Source organism: Lytechinus variegatus, chromosome 6, assembly GCF_018143015.1.
Source record: "Lytechinus variegatus isolate NC3 chromosome 6, Lvar_3.0, whole genome shotgun sequence".
Classification (NCBI taxonomy): domain Eukaryota; kingdom Metazoa; phylum Echinodermata; class Echinoidea; order Temnopleuroida; family Toxopneustidae; genus Lytechinus; species Lytechinus variegatus.
Genome location: NC_054745.1, coordinates 42,206,903 through 42,228,569, shown reverse-complemented (window position 1 = coordinate 42,228,569; position 21,667 = coordinate 42,206,903). Strand labels below are relative to the sequence as shown.

General features: G+C 34.7%; 1 protein-coding gene across 1 annotated transcript in view; it reads left to right on the top strand.

Annotated features, from left to right (window-relative positions):
• The first annotated feature begins 9,813 nt into the window (after positions 1–9,813).
• The window catches only part of LOC121417853, a 46,961-nt gene continuing 35,107 nt past the window's right edge, over positions 9,814–21,667 (top strand). The window contains exons 1-2 of the mRNA XM_041611586.1: positions 9,814–9,904; positions 18,748–18,908. Coding sequence (XP_041467520.1) covers positions 9,814–9,904; positions 18,748–18,908 — 252 coding nt within the window. The remainder of the gene's footprint in view (positions 9,905–18,747; positions 18,909–21,667) is intronic.

Sequence of the window (21,667 nt, the reverse complement as noted above, 5' to 3'; positions counted from 1 at the left end):
TTGTATGGATTATAATGCAAATATTGTGAAAACGGAAGAAAATAATGCAGTTATTTATATTGAATTGAAATATACTTTGAATAGGGCGAAACTAAATCCACAAATGATATTGGTCGTATAGCTCAGTTGAGTACTATATGGATAAAAACATTGAACCTGATTACATGACCCCCCCCCCTACCCACCCAACTAGATTAAATAAACTGAAAACTGGCTCTATATATTTTTATTTTTTAAACTGATGATGGTGATGGTAGTGTAGTAATGATGATGATGATGATGATGAAGATGATGATGATGATGATAATGATAATGATGATGATGATGATGAAGATGAAGATGATGATGATGATGATGATTATGATGATGAAGATGATGATGATAATGATGCCGATGATGATTATGATGAAGATGATGATGATGATGATGATGAAGATGATGAAGATGATGATGGTGATGATTATGATGGTGATGATGATGATGATGGTGAAGATGATGATGATGATGATGTTTCAAAACAAAACGCTGAAAATAAAAATAAGAAAGTTATTGAATTTTACATAAACTAAACCAAACTATTGTTATGTACAGCGTCTCGGATATGCAATTTATTTTTCTTATAATATGTTATCAAATATATATATACTATTTCATATTTGTACATAAGTCGGTTTTCATACACATCATAGTCAATCCTATCTTTTTCAATTCCTGACAGACAATATTTGAATAAATATGTTTATAAAAAAAATAATAAGTAGAGGAAATGACATATTCAGCTGCTCATTTCATTTTCATGAAGACTTTAGGCATATTGAACTGTTTCACCAAAATAATGAAATATTTTAATGTCGTATTCCTTGGGTTTTTTTTAATCTGATGTCAGCTTTTGATGCATCATGCAATATTCAGTATTTTGTTCTGATTTTGTTTCACCTGTCTAAATCCTATTATCTTCACCCCTGATGTACCCCTCTAGGATTATCTTAATCCTGGTGTACCCCTTTAAATCCAATAGAAGACATCAGAATGAAATCTGGAGAGGTTGTTTAAAAAAGAAAGAACGGTAGTTATTAATAGACCATCCTTGGTAGGGGTCCGTCGGACAATGCGGTTCCCATCGGGTAGGTGCGAGATCCCACCGGGATAGGCACGGCGAAGAATGCTGCAGCATGCTGCTGACTTACGACATTACCGTGAAGGTTCTTCAGGTATTTGACTTTGGCCCCCTGCCGTTGAAATAATTTCTCGTCCTGTTTTTGATCCCGCATATTTGTAAATATTGACGATTGTGGGTATGATTTAAAGAAAACAAAAATAAATGATTATTGACACATTGCTTAGCTGGAGCTGAACAACGACAAATTGGGTGCATAATATGTCCTACAGTAGTACTGGCAATGCCTAGTCCCCCCTCCCCCCCCAAAAAATGATTGAATGAATAAATAAATAAAATGTGATAAAATAAACTGCAATAGAATAAATAAAAAAGAATGAATAAAATAATATTGATAAGTAATAAAGACATGGATTAATGAAATATATACATTTTTTTAAATCATGAGGTATAAAAAAAAGAAAGAAAATGGGAGATAGGCCGGATCGGTTTGTATTAAACAGTTCTAGATTTTGTTCGCTCAGTTCTCTCGCTCGCATTTTAAAAGAACTTTGGTTCCCCAGTTTCGAAATCTGATCCCTCAGTTTTTGTTTTTGCTCATTATGCCATAGTTAATATTGTAATTACTATTATGGCTTTTCAGGGGCAACAATGTTCGGGGTTGAATCAAACTTTGTTTCCGACAATAAAAACAAAAGAGTAGCAATGATTATTCTCTCATAAAATGAAATTCAAAAGAAATAGAGAGTGAATGATGTCATCGTTACCCCCATCTATAAAATAAAAAATGTCATAACTTTTATTACTTTTATATCCGATTGTGATATAATTTTAAGCTTTATATGGCGGTCTGTTTTTTTAATATAATCTGTTTATTCAAAATTGTTATTTGTTTGAGAAAATTTCCCCTATAAATAATATGAAAAGTATGTTATTGTTTTCAAATAGGCAGGAATTAATGTTATGTTTAGAAGAACACCCCCTCCCCGAAGAAAAGGCCAATGAACTATTATTCAGAAAAAGAAAAAAAAATCTACAAATGTATTCGAATATAAGAGAAAAGCAATAAATGTGCCAAGAAAATGAGATAGAAAGGGGCAACACAAAAGTACTTACAATAACATAACGAACTTCTGTCATTTCATTTAAGAGAATGTTTAGAAGAACTTGTAATTTATAAACAACTTGCGGAACATCCACGTACTGTTGTGCGTATTTTTGTTAGCATGACCTTGATGATTTGGTGTATATTATCAGTATTTTCAAGATGTCCTTCTTAGTTAATTTGATTTATTGATATTTGATTATACGTCAACGAGTGCCCGTCTGCGTTTTGTTGGCTGCTGTGAATCTTAATGCCGTAATTTTCTGTACATACACAGCAAAAACTGTGGTGATAACCGTTGTACATAGAGGACCACACCAGTTATTTTACACCGGTGTTAAATTGAAGGTGTTAGGTGTCATTACAACACCTATGGTTGTTACATTTACACTCTTTGGTGTTATTTTAACACCTCATGGTGTGGTCCTCTATTAACACCAATTGGTGTCAGTTTTAACACCACAGTTTTTACAGTGTACGTTATGCATTTTGTAAATAATATGTTTATTGCTATTCAGGGCCCCATGGAAGACCACTATTGTTGAATGGGCTATCATAATATAAATCATGGAAAGTGGGGATGTGACATCATCAGCCTACACTCTAAATTACAGGGATTTAAAATAAGTCCAGATGGACTGTAGTTAGGGACTTATCGATTTCTGGATTTAGTTTTAATCCTAAATACTTAAATGGGGTAAATCTCAAATGATTTAAATTTAAATCTTTCGCGATTTAAAAATAGATCTTAAGGATTCAAACTAAATCCGGAATTCGATTGGTCCCTAACTACAGTCCATTTGGACTATTTTAAATCCCTGCAATTTAGAGTGCACCTAATGAATAATCATGACGATGTGCATATATCTGTTTCCACAAAATATTGATAAACTTTAAAATTTAATAACTTCGTTATTTTTTATCCGTTTTTGATGAAATTTTCAGCACTTTGCTTTGTGAATTTTACTCTATTTATTCAGATATAAATATTTTCAGCCCGGACCATCCCTTTAATGAAGGGGGAGGGGGTTCAAGACGTTTGAATGAGATGTGGAATACACTCGAGTCAAAGTATTTTTACAAGAGATGGAACATTCTCTAGTCTGAGAGCACAGACTCATAAATGACACTTAAACCAAACCATGTTTTGAGTGAAGACAGCATTCCAAACTCTCTTGTTTGTGTCAGCGGCAGTCATGGCAGTAGGGCTACCTAGTGAATATCTAGTCTCACTAGTTCAGACTCTGAATTATGCACTATATGCGAATTGTGAAAATAATGAAGGATCTGGGTCTGCAGACTAGAAAGTGGATACCACCCCCCCCCCCCGCCTTTTTATTGTCAGATTCTTTGGGGAGAACACTGTCGACCGTCTTTGGCGAGTTAATATTTGTATACTTGTCAGATATCGGGTGTGTGTGTGGGGGGTGAGTGTTGACCCATGCTACCACACAGCAAAAACTGTGGTGTTAACCGGTGTATACAGTTATTTTACACCGGTGTTAAATTAGTGGTGTTAGTTTTACAACTATAAGTGTTATTACAACACCTTTTGTTGTTACATTTACACTCTTTGGTGTTATGTTTAATCTCTAGGGTGTAATTTTAGCACCTCAGGTTGTGGTCCTCTATTAACACCAATTGGTATCAGTTTTAACACCGTAGTTTTTACAGTGCACCATCATTTGTTGCATGCGCCCCACCCTCCCATCTGCAGACACGGACCCTGATTGTCTTATCACAAGTCTATAGCATAAATTCATCTTGCTATGGGGGTTTCCGAGGCCTTCTCTACACACAAGTCATTGGCAGGGAACTGTCAGCTGCATATTCAGACCACTTGCCTCGAGTGAAGAGTTTGCAAAGTAACCCCCCACCCCCGTGTATTATCTTTGTAGAATCCACGGCTGCATTGATTTATTTCAAATTTCAAATAAAACATTAATTTTCTTCCATTTCAGTACATTTTTTCATAACATAAATTCATACATAAATCAATTTGTTATATAAACAAAATATATATATATATAAATATGTACATATTAGGTTTAAGGAAGAAGGCGTATACCCTAAAAGCTGAGGCTTGTGGCGGGATACGCCTGTAGACAAAAATACAATACACAATACCAAGAAAAAGGGCAGAGAAAAGAAAAAAGAAAACAAAGAAAATGAAAGTGAACAAGAGAGGGAGACGTGAGCGGGGAGGCGGGCATGACTTACGAAATAAAATAGAATGCTCAACAAAATATCAGTGGGGGCAAAGTATAAATGCCGCAACAACAATTTGTCCATGGTTCATGTTAGAAGTCAAAGAAAACGTAAGAAGGGAGAAATATTTATATATATAACGACAGAAGCATTTTTTTCATTTTATATTTAAAGCTGATTGTCGACAAAGATTTTTTTATGTAATCCGGAATTTCATTCCATATTTTGGGGCCAGTATAACGAATGTTGTGTTGGAAGATTATTTTTATGAAAATGGCTTTCCAAACTTAATTATAAAAACAAAAATAATGATGATAACGATGATGATGATGATGATGATAATGGTGGTGGTGGTGGTGGTGGTGGTGATGGTGATGATGATAATGATGATGATGATGGTGATGGTGATGATGATAATGATGATGGTGATGATGATGATGATGATGATGATGGTGATGATGATGATGATGATGATGATGATGATGGTGATGATGATGGTAATGATGATGATGGTGATGATGATGATGGTTATGATGATGATGATGATGATAATGGTGGTGGTGGTGATGGTGATGATGATAATGATGATGGTGATGGTGAGGATGATAATGATGATGATAGTGATGATGATGATGATGGTGATGATGATAATGATGATGATGGTGGTGATGGTGATGATGATGATGATAATGATGATGATGATGGTGATGATGATGATGGTAATGATGATGATGGTGATGATGATGATGATGATGATAATGGTGGTGGTGGTGATGGTGATGGTGATGATGATAATGATGATGGTGATGGTGAGGATGATAATGATGATGATGGTGATGATGATAATGATGATGATGATAATGATGATGATGATGATAGAGATGATGATAATGATGATGATGATGGTGATGATGAAGATGATGGTAATAATGATGATGGTGATGATGATGATGGTTATGATAATACTAAACATGGAGAGATACGGAAGGGCCGGGCATGGGGAAGTCCATGAAGGGAGGAAGATATAGGTGCATAGCTGAATGGGGGGGGGGGAATAATTATCAAAATAGGGTTAAAAGGGCCCTTTGTGTTGTTTTATGTTCTTAATTTATCATTTTGTTTGTCTCAACTTCACGTTGTATGATGTTCATTATTTTGTTAGTAATGTTTGATTTTCTGTTATAGGCCTCTATAGGACCGGAGGTAATGACATAAACGGTCCGGAGGTAATGGCATAAGCCCACATTGATACTTTGACAAGAGTATGCCCAGTCATTGATGGAGCCACTCTTTTAAATGAATGAATAAAAAAATACACAAGTCAATAGATAAATAAATAACGTAAATTAATAAATGAATGAATAAATAAATAAATGAATGAATATATAAAAATAAATAACATCAATAAATGAATGAATAAACAAATAAAAAATAAACAAATAAATAAATAAATAGATGAATAAATAAATAAAACAGAAGGTAGACAAAGTATATTGATTTAAAGAAGCTTTAAAGCCTTCCAAGGTCATTGCTCTACAGACCAATATTGATGAAGGTGATGATTAATAAACCAAACCAAAATCTCCAACTCAATCCTCCTCCTTTTCTTGCAATCAAGTGGTTTTCAAATTGTAAAAATGTGGTTTTAACCCCGCAAAACCATGATTTGCAAGAGAAATAAAAAGTAAAAAAAGGGAATGGACCTTTGACCTTAATGCAAAACAGTAAGCACGTACGAGTTTGGTTTGTCATGCTCATTTATTATAATTTATTATACATTTATTTTATTGTTCTTGCCACTGGGAGGGCATGAAGGATGAACGAAGGTTGTCACTAAAAGGCCAATGTTTCGACTCTTTATTTGAAACGCTATTTAAATACAGTGTAAATCAGTTATCCCTTAAACATTCCATGAGTCTGCGCAACTTGCTGCTGATCGTATCGAAGCATACTGCCTTGTTTTCGCATTGATTTGTTGTTTTGGGTATCAAGCGTCCTTAATTTGCATATTGCCGAGTAGCGTGAGCTTTATATTTTAGGAAAGCGCCCTTCATTCGTTTTTATTCAAATCTATGATCAATCTAATGCAAGTTAATTGAATTCATCATTGAAACATTTTCTATTAAATTTCACTAATAAGAAGACATTATTGATTTCCTGGATGTATAAACTCAAATAATATTGTGCATAAAAAAGATTATAACTGTTTTGATTTTGAACATATTACTCAACAGAACGGATTATTTGTTTATGTCTTGACTTGATTTATATTTTCCTCTACGACAGAGATAATAAATATAGAGGTGACGGAGAGGGTTAAATAAAATGGAAGGAGGAGGGGAAGATAGAAAGTTGTGCTCAAAATTAAGGGGGTAATTCTGGTTAATTCACGGAGCCTCAAAATTTCATCAAAATCTGAAAAAGAATAATGATGTTATTAAATTCTAAAGATTAGCAATATTTCGTGAAAGGATTTTTTTGGACGTCGTCATGAATATTCATTAGGTGAAGTGATGATGTCTCCTCTTTACTTTTTCAAATGTTATTATGTGAAGTCATAATTATTTCATATGTTAATGTGAATGATAATGTCTTCACTATAATAAAGCGAGTTACATCATTGAATATCAACCTCATTTAATCAGATGTCTAAACAAGAGGGGATATGATATAATCAATGTGCTCATTAAATATTCATGAACGCATGCATTTAACTGTTTCATCGAAATAAAGCAAATTATATTATGTAAATTTGTTATCTCTTGTACGATTTTAATCAATTTGTCATCGCTTTGCTTGTCTGATTTTTTAACCTGTTCAATAATTTTTTTCAGCCTGGAGTACCCTTTTGAGGCACCAAACGGAAAAAGATAATCAGGCAGTATCGAATTGGGATTTTTGTTTTATTGAGAAAAAGATTTTTTTAATAGAGCATGATTCTATTAAGGAAACGCTTTTATTGCAGAAAAACACGATTAGATTTGCCCTTCTCTGTCATACTTTCACAGAATTACAGAGCCTATAGCAGAACCTCTCTGATTGTTTATTGGACATTGATTGATTGATTTTATTCATATATATATATATACATCATTTTCAACATTACATGATATTCATATTAGTATAATCATTTGTATTATATATACATGATTGGAGCATCTTAAGCTCTATGAGCTTGAGAATGATGTTCCATGAGAAAAAAGAATACAAAGATACATAATTATACATTGGCTAAAATAATACATTCAATGATGCGAACATCAACAAAGAGTAAAAAGAAGAGCAGAGAGATAGAGTGAGGGGTGAAAAGAACAGAGTGGGAAAGAAAGAACTGAATAGAAAGAGAGAAACATGAAGAGAGTTTTAACAATATATAACAAGACATCATGTTTGATAACGAAGACTCGTTCGACTGTCATTCAACTGTCATCATTACTGTTGTTGTTGTTGTTGAATATGATGGCGCTCTTCAATCTCTCCAGATTATACGCGCCAGTCGCTTTCGTAAGTAGGACGTCGTCGGCAAAGGCGATCCATACGACGTCAAACCATTGGTGACGATTATATGACGTATTAATATAGATTAGTCACCCGTCCACCTATTATATTAGTAGGTGCTACCAAATTAAACTTCTTCGAGGAATAAACATTTTAATACAAATAGAGAAATTAAATATCGCGCGTGCTAAATGATTGTTCGTGAAAAAGGGCACAACAGCTAACCAATCGGCTACTAGCATGACTAGTTAGATAATTTCTTAAAATCTTCGTTAAACAACCATGACAACAATTCAATTGTGACATCACATACAATTTCTCGTCCTTCTTATTCTTTTGTTTTGTTTTTTCTTATTAATAAGAAATATCAATCCTTCTTTCATGTCTAAGGTTTGAAGAAAATGACACACACCTAACTGTCAAAACGGTTAGTGGCATATATAAAACATAGTAGTTCCCGTGTATAATCGGGATTAATTAACAATTGTTTTAGATTCGGGTCATTCATCTTAAGTTTATTAAACATGATGCGTCTCTCCTTTACATACTTTGAACAAAATAAAATATAATGTTCAATAGTCTCAAATACATTGCACACCTCACAGAGGCCTGAAGAGTGCTGTTTAATTTGAAACATATAATAGTTTAATTTGCTCTTACCTATTGTGATTTGATGAAGGAGGCACTCCTCTTTCCGAGAAAAACCTTTTCTCGGTAAAGCTATATTATAGTGAACTCAAAGGAAGGTGGCGCTATTCAACTTTGACATTCGTGAGACGTTGATCAATCAGCGCGGCCTTTGCTGATAATGCTTGAGAATTCTTTGTTTTATTTTCACCATGCATAACAAAAATAAATTGACAGGATATAGTGTTACATTGATAATAATAAATAGGAACTAAGCATGAACAGGTTATATTTGAAGCGCAATAATATCATAGGTAAATAATTCGTTGTAACTAAAACGTGGCTCGAAATAGGCATTCATAAAAACAGAATCTAAATTATATGAAAAATAATACCCATATAGCATGTTAAAATATAGACATCATTTGTATCTTCAATAAAAAAAATAATAAGAAACATCATAAATGACCCCCCCCCCCAAAAAAAAAAAGAAGAAAAAGAAAAAAAAGATAATTTACAGTATTTTGAGGGAAGTAAATTCGCCATACAGCTTGAAGCATGAGTAAGATGTCTTTACAAAACACAGACACACAACCAATTCAAATTTAAATCTACAGGCTCGGATCGAAATGGAGGAGGGGGGGGGGGGTGATTTTGATTTATTTATTTCTTCTGCATTCATAACATTCGTATATGATACATTTTTAATTACGTAATAAACATAATACATTGGTTAATTGTCTTTTGGCATGAATCATAAAGAAAAAGAATGGACTAAATAAAAATTCATTCTGAACAAAATATGATCTCCTACCAAATAATTTCACCATTTACAATTTGCAGGAGAAGGGTTGTCACTATAGGCCTAAGCATATTGCGTGAAAAAAATGACAACCCCGGAATGTAACTCTTTTATACAGCATGCAGAATGGGCGCACTCAGTAAAACGTCGAAAATAATTTGATCCTGGGAGTTGTTGACATTGTTTAGAAATTCATATGTTTATTGTGTGAGGATATGTCCTCCAAGACATTTCAGTTTGTCCTTCGCCTTTTGAGGAATACGGCATTCTCTTGGTAAAGAACAGACTGAGAGGGAGAGAGAGAGGGGGGTCGAGAGGGAGGGAGGGAGGGGAAGAGGGGGGGAGAGAAGGGGGTGGCTAGCGCGCACAGTTTCAAGTTTCCAAATTTATTGATTAAAATCGACACATATTGATCATTCTCAACATTACAAATAAAACCTATTACAATGTGGAGTGATGGAGAGATTAGAGGAAGAGAGGGTCGAGGGTGGGGGAGGCTGTCAGATAGATACATGGGTCATAGGTCATCGTTTATGTATTTGTATAAGTATGGGTGTATTATGTTTAGGTATTATGTGTGTATATTTATGCATCATATGCATCTCCCATCTAACATGTTATCCAATATTTTTTAATCTCTCGTTGCTACTATGTTATGCTTATGTTATATTAATTTTTTCTTATGTTTTTTTGTTTTGTTGATGATCCATCAATGTCAGGATTCTATATCAATAAACTTTTTGATTTGGGGGGGGGGGGTAAGAGGTAACAATTAACCTGGGGGGGGGGGTATGGCGGGAACATGCCGATTTTGAATAGAACTCGATGATGATAAACATGAAGGATCTTAATTGAAATCAATAGTATGCAGCGCTTAGAAACATTTGTTTTAAGTGCTTTATTAATTTTGCATATTATTATTACTTTTATTTTTATCAAGGGGCGGGGTAAATCACTAACGCATAAAATCTCCGGCGGGGATGGGATATACACCCCCCCCCCCACACACACATAATTTTCGGAGAAGAGATGGCTGTAAATTATCTACCCACTTTCAAGACAGAAAAGATATTTTTTTAAATCATCAAGGTTTCAATATTACCATAAATAAGGGGATTCAACTTTAAACATCACCAAAGTGGTTTGCGACAATTTTTACATTCTAAAAGCGATTTTCCTAGCACTCTAAAAATGTTGCAATGAACCGTGAGGTAATTATGTGTCCAACCAATATTAGGTATTTTTTCTTGGCATTTTTATTTATCCAGTGTGATGCAAATTTTGCCCATTCTAAAGTAATCGTTGCTTATATTAACCTCAATGGACAATATGCTTCCCGCATTGACTAAAATATTGCTCAACATTGGTTGGACACATAACTAACATCGTGCTGGTATAATTTTGGTGAAGAATAAATAGAATGTTTGTTTGAGCGTGAAATGCGTGAAGTTCGCGTGGCACCAAATGTAATTATGTTCGACGGTCTATTATTCATTTTATAGTCACCCTTAGTCCACTAAAATCATTTCCCATCTTTATCCATTTTAATCTTATCATAACCAGTATCTATCTATCTATCTATATATCTATCTATCTATCTATCTCTCTCTCTCTCTCTCTATCTATATATCTATCTATCTATCTATCTTTATCTGTCTGTATTTCTGTCTGTCTATCTATCTATCTATCTATCTATCTATCTCTCTGTCTATTTATTTATCTATCTATCTATCTTTATCTGTCTGTCTGTCTTTCTGTCTGTCTATCTATCTATCTATCTATCTTTGTTTCTTTCTTTCTATCTGTCTGTCTGTCTATCTATCTATACATATCTATCTATCAATCCATCTATCCATCCATCCATCTTTCTATCTATCTATCTATCTATCTATCTATCTATCTATCTCTCTCTCTCTCTCTCTCTATCTATCTATCTATCTTTATCTGTCTGTCTGTCTGTCTGTCTATCTATCTATCTATCTATCTATCTATCTATCTATATCTATCTATCTATCTACTGTCTATCTATCTTTATCTGTCTGTCTGTCTATCTATCTATCTATCTATCTACGGTCTGTCTGTCTATCTATCTATCTATCTATCTTTCTATCTATCTATCTATATATCTATCTATCTATCTGTCTGTCTGTCTGTCTATCCATCCATCTATCCATCCATCCATCTATCCATCTATCTATCTATCTATCTATCTATATATCATTAAATATGATAATCTAACAACCCTCATTAATGTCGCTCGCTTTAAAAGTTCACAGTCTTCCCCGTTGTCTTTCAAATATTTCATGAACGCTGAGTGACCATGACTTTGATTTGTAATAAGATGCACATTTTTAACGACTGATATTTTTCTTTCAAATCTCACTTCAGACTCGAATTAGGTGTATGTTTTTCAGTAATCATAATCATGCCTACTAATACCCTTTAAAAATTAAAATAGTTTTTAAAAATCTCTCATTTTAGAGTAAGTATAAAACTTTATTAATGAATTTAGCTGGCGCTTCGCGATCGCAATGGCCAAAATATGTATATTATAATTCTTTAAATAGCTCTTATCTGTCCCTCGCAAAATCAATTAACTACATTTTCAAGAAGTTTGTGCAAATGATTACATAGGGGAATGCGTGGTATGATGTGACACTTTATGCTCCTTGCATGCTAAAATTGATATGATTAATAATCTTGTAGAGATAAGTACCTTGCTTTAAAATATATTTATTATGAAATATTTTTCACTTTTATAGAACTTTCTTTCCCCACACAGAAAGTCATTGTCATCTTTAAAAATAGAGATGCCAATAGCTCAACTTGCCCCATCTGTGGGGGTATAAGTTGAGCTACAAAAACTATGTACAGCATGTATTGGGGAGGCAGCATGTCAATTTTTTATTTAAAGTCTTTTCACTTGCTAATAATTCTCTTTAAATTCTTACATCCTCTATAGGAAAAGAACAGTCATGTAAATCTGCTCAATTCTGCCTGTATAACGATGACTTTTTAGGTTTTATTTTTAATGTACATTACCATAAGAATTACCATGGCTCAACTTACCCCGGTCCTAATTTAATGCGATAATTTCGCATCTACACTTTTTCTTATGCATCGCTCATGTAAAAGATTATGACAAGAACAAAGATCCATACCTGGACTAACAATGTTTTTCTTATGTCTTTTTTAAAGACGTGTGTGGTGGGGTTAGGCAATGGGTCATCAATACATGTCACCACCACAATGTTGGCTCAACTTGCCCCCTATGCTAAACTTACCCCGCCTTCCCGTAAACATTATACACGTTGTTTAAAGCTAAATCCTCTTTGACCCCCCCCCCGGCCCCCCATAGAGATCTATGATCTCCATGGCCCCCCCCCCCCGAAAACCCAATAATACTTCGCTGATTCGCGCTATTTTGCACGCTAAAGCTTGCCGACGATAACTTGTATTTGTCGTAAGAGGGCGTCTTTCCTCAACATGTTTTTTTCAGCAGCAGCTATCGCAGCTAGCGGCTATAGTGCATGCAATGCATGCATGTACGATGTGTGTGTGTTATTCACGTATGTACGCCGCGCAGCGCGCGTGTTTGCTCCTTCAATTTCGTAAAAAAATGATGACGGATGCTTAGGATTTGAACCTTTTGCTCTCATTTCTAGCCTTTCGAATTATTTATCTTTGGATTACGGATTTACCATGGGATGTGGAAATAGTACTGACGGAAAAGGTGAAGATGGGGAAAAGGGATTTTTTCATCGCAGACCGAAAGTCAGCATTCGAGTCGGTAACTCGGTCAAGTTGTCCACCGAAGAAACCACGGTTGTTTTCATATTTGGTAAGCCAAGCCGTGTACAGTGCAGTGAACGTGTGGGAGTGCAGTGTGCGACATGTTGACGATCCAAGCAAGATATGAACATACTATACTACTCAGACTCAGAGTACTCTGTCTGACTGTTGATTAAGATAAACCAATCCTAGTAAAGTTTAGGTTATTTTAGATAAGAATCTTGTAAATTTCAGAATAGGAAAGTAGGTGAATGTGAATTTTAGGTATGAACAGTAGTCTGTAGAAGACCTCAAATGTATATTTTTAAACTTCAAATAAAAGTGTGACTCGAGTATTCAGTTATACCCAGTTGTTGTGTATCCGGACGATCAATTTTAGAATGTCATTTGGAAAAATTTACAAGCGAAGTTTCATCAATTATTAGTACAAAATGTTAGGAAATATTGAAAAGAACAAAATAGATAATGATCACAACTAAAGAATTAATATTTTTAGTGTAATCCACAGACAAAAAGAAGGCTTCAAAAAGATAAAGTGTCCGGACACCCGACCCCCCATCCTACATGTAGGCCTTGGCCTACCAAATTGAAAATGTGTGCAGAGGCAGAGGCCATTGGGGCTGTACAAAGTTTTTTTTTATTAACAACAGGGCAGGGTCGTGGAATCACATCAGAAACTCGGGGCTCCTTGCTTAATGTTTCTAGCGTCATTGCATTCATGATCTGCATTTTCGGATTGAATCATTTGGACTATGATTTTTTTATGAATGGTTGTTGGCAGGGGCCCATACTTACAGAAAGTTGCAATTAATACTAACTCTAAAAATCATTTGCTACTTGATTTTCAACCAATCAACAGCTCACATTTGGGACTTGCGATTGATATTTTTTTTACTTGCGTTTAAACACAGCTCTTTCTACAACAGACCCCAGAACTCATTGTGTTTAAAATGAAATTTATATGTGACAATATTACAATGTCAAAAGTCCACTTTTTTATGCATGTGTGTCTAGAAATACATGTAGATTTGATCCAGATTAGGAATTCAAACTGCTACCTATAGGCTATACACGCTGTATGATGATGGGGGGGGGGACCTAGGCTAAAGCTAGCTCTTTGTTTCAAAACAATAAAACCATGCCAATTTTAATATTTGAACAAATGATCTTTTACTAATTTGTGGCAAATATTCTAAAGATCATTAAACCAAGAAGAAAATATCCCAAATCTCACTAATACGAAAATCCTGCCGTGTTTTCCAAACACCACTTGATTTCGCCGTCCGATGTAAAAGGGCCCAGGGGTCCTAAAACTACGCACTCAATTTATCACGCCAAAAATCGTATTGCTTGTGCCTCAATTTCTAAAATACATGCATGTTCATATTATTATATGATAATAGGAAATAAAGCGAATATTATTATATGATAATAGGAAATAAAGCGAACATAACTCCAAAATTCCACCAAACAGTTGTGGGTTTTATTTGCATTTAGAGATTACTGCAGCCTCTGTACAAAAAATTAATTGGAATTGTTTGTCACTCTGCAGTCACAATTCAACACACAGAGTGCGGCACATTTGCCATTAAATGATGGTCTTAACATGTATGTAGAAGATCAGTGCAGTATCTAGTAAATTGCACGTTCCCCCATAGACAATTGCAGTATTGAGCATGATCGGTTAAGGGTTCGCATTGAGGTGAAAAAAAATTTTTAAGGTACTTTTATCAAATTTGCTTTTAAAATGATCTTTGATATCTCAGGTTTCAAAAAACTAAGTTTCATGAAGATTGATGATTCCGAAAGTACCGGAATAGTCCATTTTATTCATGGGGGTGCTGCTACCTCTCATCACGGACGGACATTTCTACTCAAATTAAATTCACTCTAGTTTTATTGTTTTTAAAGTTACTCTAATTTGGTTTGGATGTTCTTGCACTCTGAACATTTCTCTATTATCGGACATAATATAGTAGAAAAAAAATATTGGGAACTAATTTTTTTTGGTAGGTGTTAACATTTCCATTTTGAAATTTCCGTCCGTGATGGAAAAAAAGATGAAAAGTTTTTTTATTGTTTATCAGAGTAGAAATAAAAAATAAAAAGGTTTAGAGGTATCTCTCTAAACACTGTACATTATTTTATTTGAACATGGCTAAAATCCATACATTTTATCCATATCATAAACTCAGTCAAAAATGATCACGGACGGACATTAATTTGATCACGGACGGACAAAGTTAATTCACTCAAATTCATTTCACTCTAGTTTTATTGTTTTCAAAGTTACTCCAATTTTTTTTAATGGTCTTGCACTCTGAACATTAATCTATCATCAAACATAAATTAGTAGGAAAAAAATATGGAAGTAAACTTTCCTTGTAGATGTTAACATTTCCGTCCGTCCGTGATGAAATTAATGTCCGTCCGTGATCATTTTTATTAGGATAATGTCTATGGATTCAGCTTTTTATTCTTTATCAGAATAGAAACAGAAATAAAAGTGTGTAGAAGTATTTCACTGGACACTGTTCATCATTTTATTTGAACATAGCTAAAATCCATACATTTTATGCATTTAATAAATCAATGAAAAATGATCACGGACGGACATTAATTTCATCACGGACGGACGAGTGAAATACTTGTGGAAAGATTCATATATGCAAATGAGAAACTTTGCTGAGCAGATTATGAGTTTAATTTTAGCTTCTAATTGCAGTGAAAAATGGCTCTGAGAATTATTCAGAACTCAAATGGAATAAGCCTACAACTCTTCACAATTTTTTGTGATATCTTTGTTTGGCCGTTATTGGGGCTATATTGTTGTCAGGAAAATTGTTAAGCATTATTGGAATGCAGATAGTGTATATGCATGTATATATGCATGTATATGCCAAAAAAGTGGGAAACAAAGTATGGCAAGAACACGTCCAAAGCTGTAGATTTCATCAATTCAAGCTTGCAGAAAGTGATGGAGAAGAAGTAGAATGCAATGCATAATCTGATAAGCAGAAAAATCAATTTTTCCATGTACAAACTTATGGATTCACAATGCTTCTAACAGAACATAGGTTTGTGAAAATTACATGAATACCTTTTTTCGAAGTCCATTTTGGAGCTAATTTTAAGCAAATCGCTTATCTGGTAAACTGTGAAAATGCATAAAGCTTGCACTGCAGTGTTTAGAAGTTAAGCTTTGGATTGGAATATCAATTTCAATTTTGGATTTGGTCAGGGCCTAAATACATGAGGGCTGTTGATGTTATGGGGTGTCTCCGCTTTAATGCAAAAGATGGATTTAAAGAGAGCCCCTGACAAGTGTTGATCCAACAAACAAGCATAAGGATCAGTGACCTGTTAATCTTTTAGATTTAGTTTTTGGACCTTAAAAAACATCTTTGCTCTTGGAAAATTAATGCCTAAAATCATCATGATCATAAAAATACTTGAATCAACATGATCAATAATCAACTAGTTGTTGATTTTGAACCTACTTGTATTCTACACTTTAAAAAGACAATAGGGGAAGGCGGGGTAAGTTGTGACACTTTTTGCATTTTGCACGTTAGAATTGATATGACTAGTAATATTGTAGAAATAAGTACCTTACCTTTAAATTTGATTCTTGGGAAATATTTTTCACCTATATATAACTTTCTACCCCCACGCTGAATGTCATTGTGACCTTTGAAAAAAAGGATGTCAAATTGCTCAACTTGCCCCATCTGTGGGTAAGTTGTGCCATCGTCTGGGGTAAGTTGAGCCACAAAAACTATGTAAAAAATGTATGCGGGAAGAACCAGGATGTCAATTTTTCATTTAAAGTCTTTTCACTTGCTAATTCTCTATGAATACTAACATCTTCTAAAAGTAAAAGGACTGTCATGTGAATTTGCTCCTTTCTGCCTGCATATCAATGGCTTTTTACGTTTTTTATTTTTTTTTGTTATACATCACTTATTCTTTACGTTCGATTTTGACAAGAAATGTGTTAAGAGCAATCGTATGTCTAGATTATACTGTGCGTCTAGCATAGAAATCAAGTTGCTACATCTTAAATCAAGTTGCAGCAACTTGATTGAAGTTGTAGCAACTTGATTGTGCAACTAATACTGTTTAATATTATTAAAATATGTAAAAATCATCAAAACAATTGCATTTGTTTACCAAAAAAGTACTAAGAACTTTTTACAGAGTACTTCCATTGTATTTTAATTGTGTCCGTCCGTGATGTCCGTCCATGATGTCCGTCCGTGATGGAAAATATTTGCAATTCTCTCGGAAGTTTGATATTGGTTAAGAATTCAATATGCTGAACATAGAAGCTAACATACCCGAGTGTTAGGTGCATTAACAATAATTGGTCCATGTAAAGCTGTTTAGATAGAAACAATAAAAATGTACAAAAATTCTAAAAACCACATTTCTATCTTGTCCGTCCGTGATATGGCACATTTAGTGGATACCTGTGTTTGTAGGTAACCATGGCAACAAACTTTTTTAATCATTCAGCATACTATGTCCTACCCTTCACTATAAAACACAAAGGAACCTTGTTCATCTTATTCCTAATTTGTTACAAGCCTTCAAAACTTTCAAAATCTATCAAATGTCCGTCCGTGATGAACCGATCATGCTCTATTAACAAAAATACAATAAAAATTAGAGCATAAAGGGCACTCAGCTATATTTGGGTTTAGCTTTTTTTTTATACTGAGGTCCTTTGAAGTGATTTAATAATGTACGTAAAATTTGAACACTGATAAAAATGTGAATTTGATTAGATTATAATGGTCAGCAACATGTACATTAGGCCCTACACAGTCTGAGGTTAAGGCTAGATTTTAGTTTTGTACAAAGTGAGTGCATTTTTTTCTCACTCCACCATGCAACCTTAGAGTACAAATAGAGTATTATCTTAAACCCAAGAAATCATAGAGCCTGACTTATATGTAAGTACTCTATTTTATAGTTAATAAAAAATGATGGACCTTTGTACTCTACACTGTATGTATTGCATTTTATAGTGGAGATACACTATAGTGACAGACCTGAGATTTGTCCAATATCTTCAAAAAAATGTAACATGTAGCATTTCAACTTGTGTGATAAATAGTCATACACTAAAATGTACATTTATGCTTGATGTGGATAGGATAAAGTCAGGTTTGATTTAACAAACTCTGGTTTTAAGTTTTGGTTAAACTATGGAAAGCCAATTGTGACAGGAAAGGTTCATTGAAGCAGCTCATTTGATTATGAAATCATTGTTAACTGTCTTGGAAGGATGAATAAGGTAATTGACTTCAACATTTATAATAAAGAAATAAGAAAGAGCATAGTGAACGTAAAAAACATACAACAAAAATTGTGCATGTGTGGCTTACCATATTTTAGCACAGAGACTACAATGTACTTGTATGGTCTATTAAAAGTTAAACACAGTTTGGGCCATGTATTAAAGAGAATATGGGCCAATGTGTGGGGCACCAAACTGTATGTATGAGTACATGTACCGGGCAAACATCACTTGGAATATTTTATGTGGCAGCCTGGATAATGATACAATTACACTATCCTTTTTTAATACAGGTGGACCCGGTTCTCGTAAAGGAAGGATCGTTGATGATATGGTTCATATGTATGGATTCAAAGTGATCATTGTGGAGGATCTACTCTTGGCTGAACTTCCCAAGAAAGTAGCAAACATCTCGGCAGGTGGAAGCATTAGAGAGACAATGTCTATCGTATCGGTAAGTAATACGGATCACAGATGGAAAGGTATATTTGGGGGGGGGGGTGGGCAAAGTAAAGTAGAGAGAGCGGTGGGAGGGGGGAATGGATTCTAACTGGTGGAGAAACTTATTTCTCTAATGACTGATGGAGAGGAAGAGAGGGGGGGGGAGAAAGGAAAAGAAAAAGCAAAGGGAGATTACAGGGGGTGGGGGAGGAGAATGAGAGGAGATACACAGGAAGAGGATAAAAAGAAAACATCAGTCAGTGTACTGGGAATAATTTTAGGAGCAATACAGACTAGATCTACTCTATGCCAACATGTATCACATGTTTCTCAAATATGGGGAAATACATACATGTACAGTACACTGTATGTGTAACACAGGGTTTCCAATTGGAGTAATGAGAGGGGAAGGGGATGAAATAGGGAGAGTGCACCAAAAAATGAGAACAGCCTCCAGAAAACTTTGTCATCGCTTTTACATCAGGGACTCAGTGTTATAATTATGAAGGGAGCAATGGGGAGCACTGCAAAAAGCTCTTTGACATACTGTACAAAGGGAGCTTATTGTCCAATTACAAATTGGATGGACTAAAACTAAAAGTTACAAAAAATCAGATACCCTGAATATGCAATATTTATTATGTGTTATTGCAATTAATACTAATTGTGTGTTATTTATAAAACCTTGACTATTGAGAATGAGGTTTTTAAGGTTGGCTCTAACAGCTCAATCAATGTCTGACATTTGTTTTACATTCAGGAATAAGTAATAACAGGATAGAGATTATTCCTGGGAATAAAATGTTGAACAAACTGTATTTCTGTATAATTTATCATATATGTCACAAAAAAATCAAACTCGCTTTTAAATAGGCGAGTGATAAAGTACCGGAAATGGATTCAGGTCAGCGGTAGCGAGTGATCACTCTCACTCCCCTGGAAACTGAGTCCCTCTATACATGTATTCATTAGAGAGAGATGGATGGATTAAAACAGACATGAGACATTAATGTCTTCACACATTCACACTAGCAAAATAATCATGATCTTGTGAAAAAGAACAGTCGAACCTGTATAAATTATATACATGTAGGCCACCCCAGGCGAACGGAAAAAATAGCAACTGGAGACGATGAAGTTGGTTTTCATAAACCATGTTTACATGTACATGTGATCGGTTTTTGGTTCAGCGGTTTTGAGTTTATCTTGCACCGCGTTTACACGCTGCATCAGCTCACAGTTTAGAACCTGAAATGATCCGCACACCAACAATATACGTCATTATATAGACAACGCTGGATCCGTGCGCTTTGAAGTCCGTCATAATGGTAAAGTAAATGAAATTGCCGATGCAGAATCGGCTTTCAGTTTAAAATCGCTTCTTCATCAGCTTGCGGTTCTGAACCTACATGTACTACTTTGGTGGTGCAAAATTGCTGATTTTGAACCAAGAGCCGATGCAAGTTAATCGCGTTTACATGCAACAAAAGAGCCGATTCTGCATCGGCTCGTGGTTCAGAACTGCGAGCTGATGCAGAATCGAAAGCCAATGTAAACATGGCAGGTCTTAATAATGCAACAAACTTTCTGTGACAAATAAGAAAGGTTTTCACCACAAATAGGTTGCTGATACATGTACATAAAATAAAGGCCACCCCAATCTAGGGAAACAGATGAAGTGGCAACTGAAGTTAAATATTTAGTTTAACCCTTTAATCTTTGGGTTTATAACGGTATACACTGTTTTTAAATCATTGTCATTTTACATGTAATATATCATTGTCATTTTTACCGTTGTCATCATTATAATTATAAAATACCTTTTTAAATTAAGCCCCAAAAAGAAGGTTTTCACCACAGACAGATGCCCGCTACATGTACATGAACAGTGTATGTTTGGCTGCACTTGCAAATGACCATGTGTACAGTATGATAAAGAGAGAAAAAGAGGGGGGGGGGGGTAGAAGAGAGACAGTACACAATAGAGATAAATGAAGAAAAAAGCTTGCCCAGGTATTTGATGGATAGAAATAGGATACAGTGGCACACTGGGAAGATGAATTGATCTTGAAGGATCGGGAGGAAATATTTCTGATGACGGAGACGGATTTCAATCAATTGAGAAAGATTGATGGAGATGGATGAAGATTAAGATTGAATGAATGATGAGAGAGTGGGATAGAGAGAGAGAGAGAGGAGGGCTGGGAGGGTAAAGGGCATTTGACAATATTAGAAAATTCTCTTTTGATCACTATATGAAGATGTATCACTCTCTATAGTCTCTATTTCATTAATTTCAATAATGCATTGAACAGTACCATGATTTATAAAAGTTCTGTACCTACATTTTATCTACCTGGTGGGTGTTTCATAAAGCTGTTCGTAAGTTAAGGGTGACTCTAAGAACGAGTGTTGATCCTTTCCTGTGGTAAATGCTACATGTATATTGAATTGGCGATGGTTTAGCGTGTAAGAAGGGTTCACCAGTCGTTCTTAAAGTCGCTCTTAACTTACGAACAGCTTTATGAAACACCCACCAGGTACATGTAGATAAAACATAGGTACAGAACTTTTATAAATCATGGTTACAAACAGCTTTGTGTAACGCCCCCCGGAACAGAGTAACTATGATCAATATTCTGAAGTCGGGTTTAACTTTAATAAACCATTTTTAAAGTCTAGTATAAGATTATGGGGAGCCAAAAGCTTAACGAATTGATCACCTTCATACTATTTCCAAGTAATTGATGTCACATTTGGTTTTCCATAGTT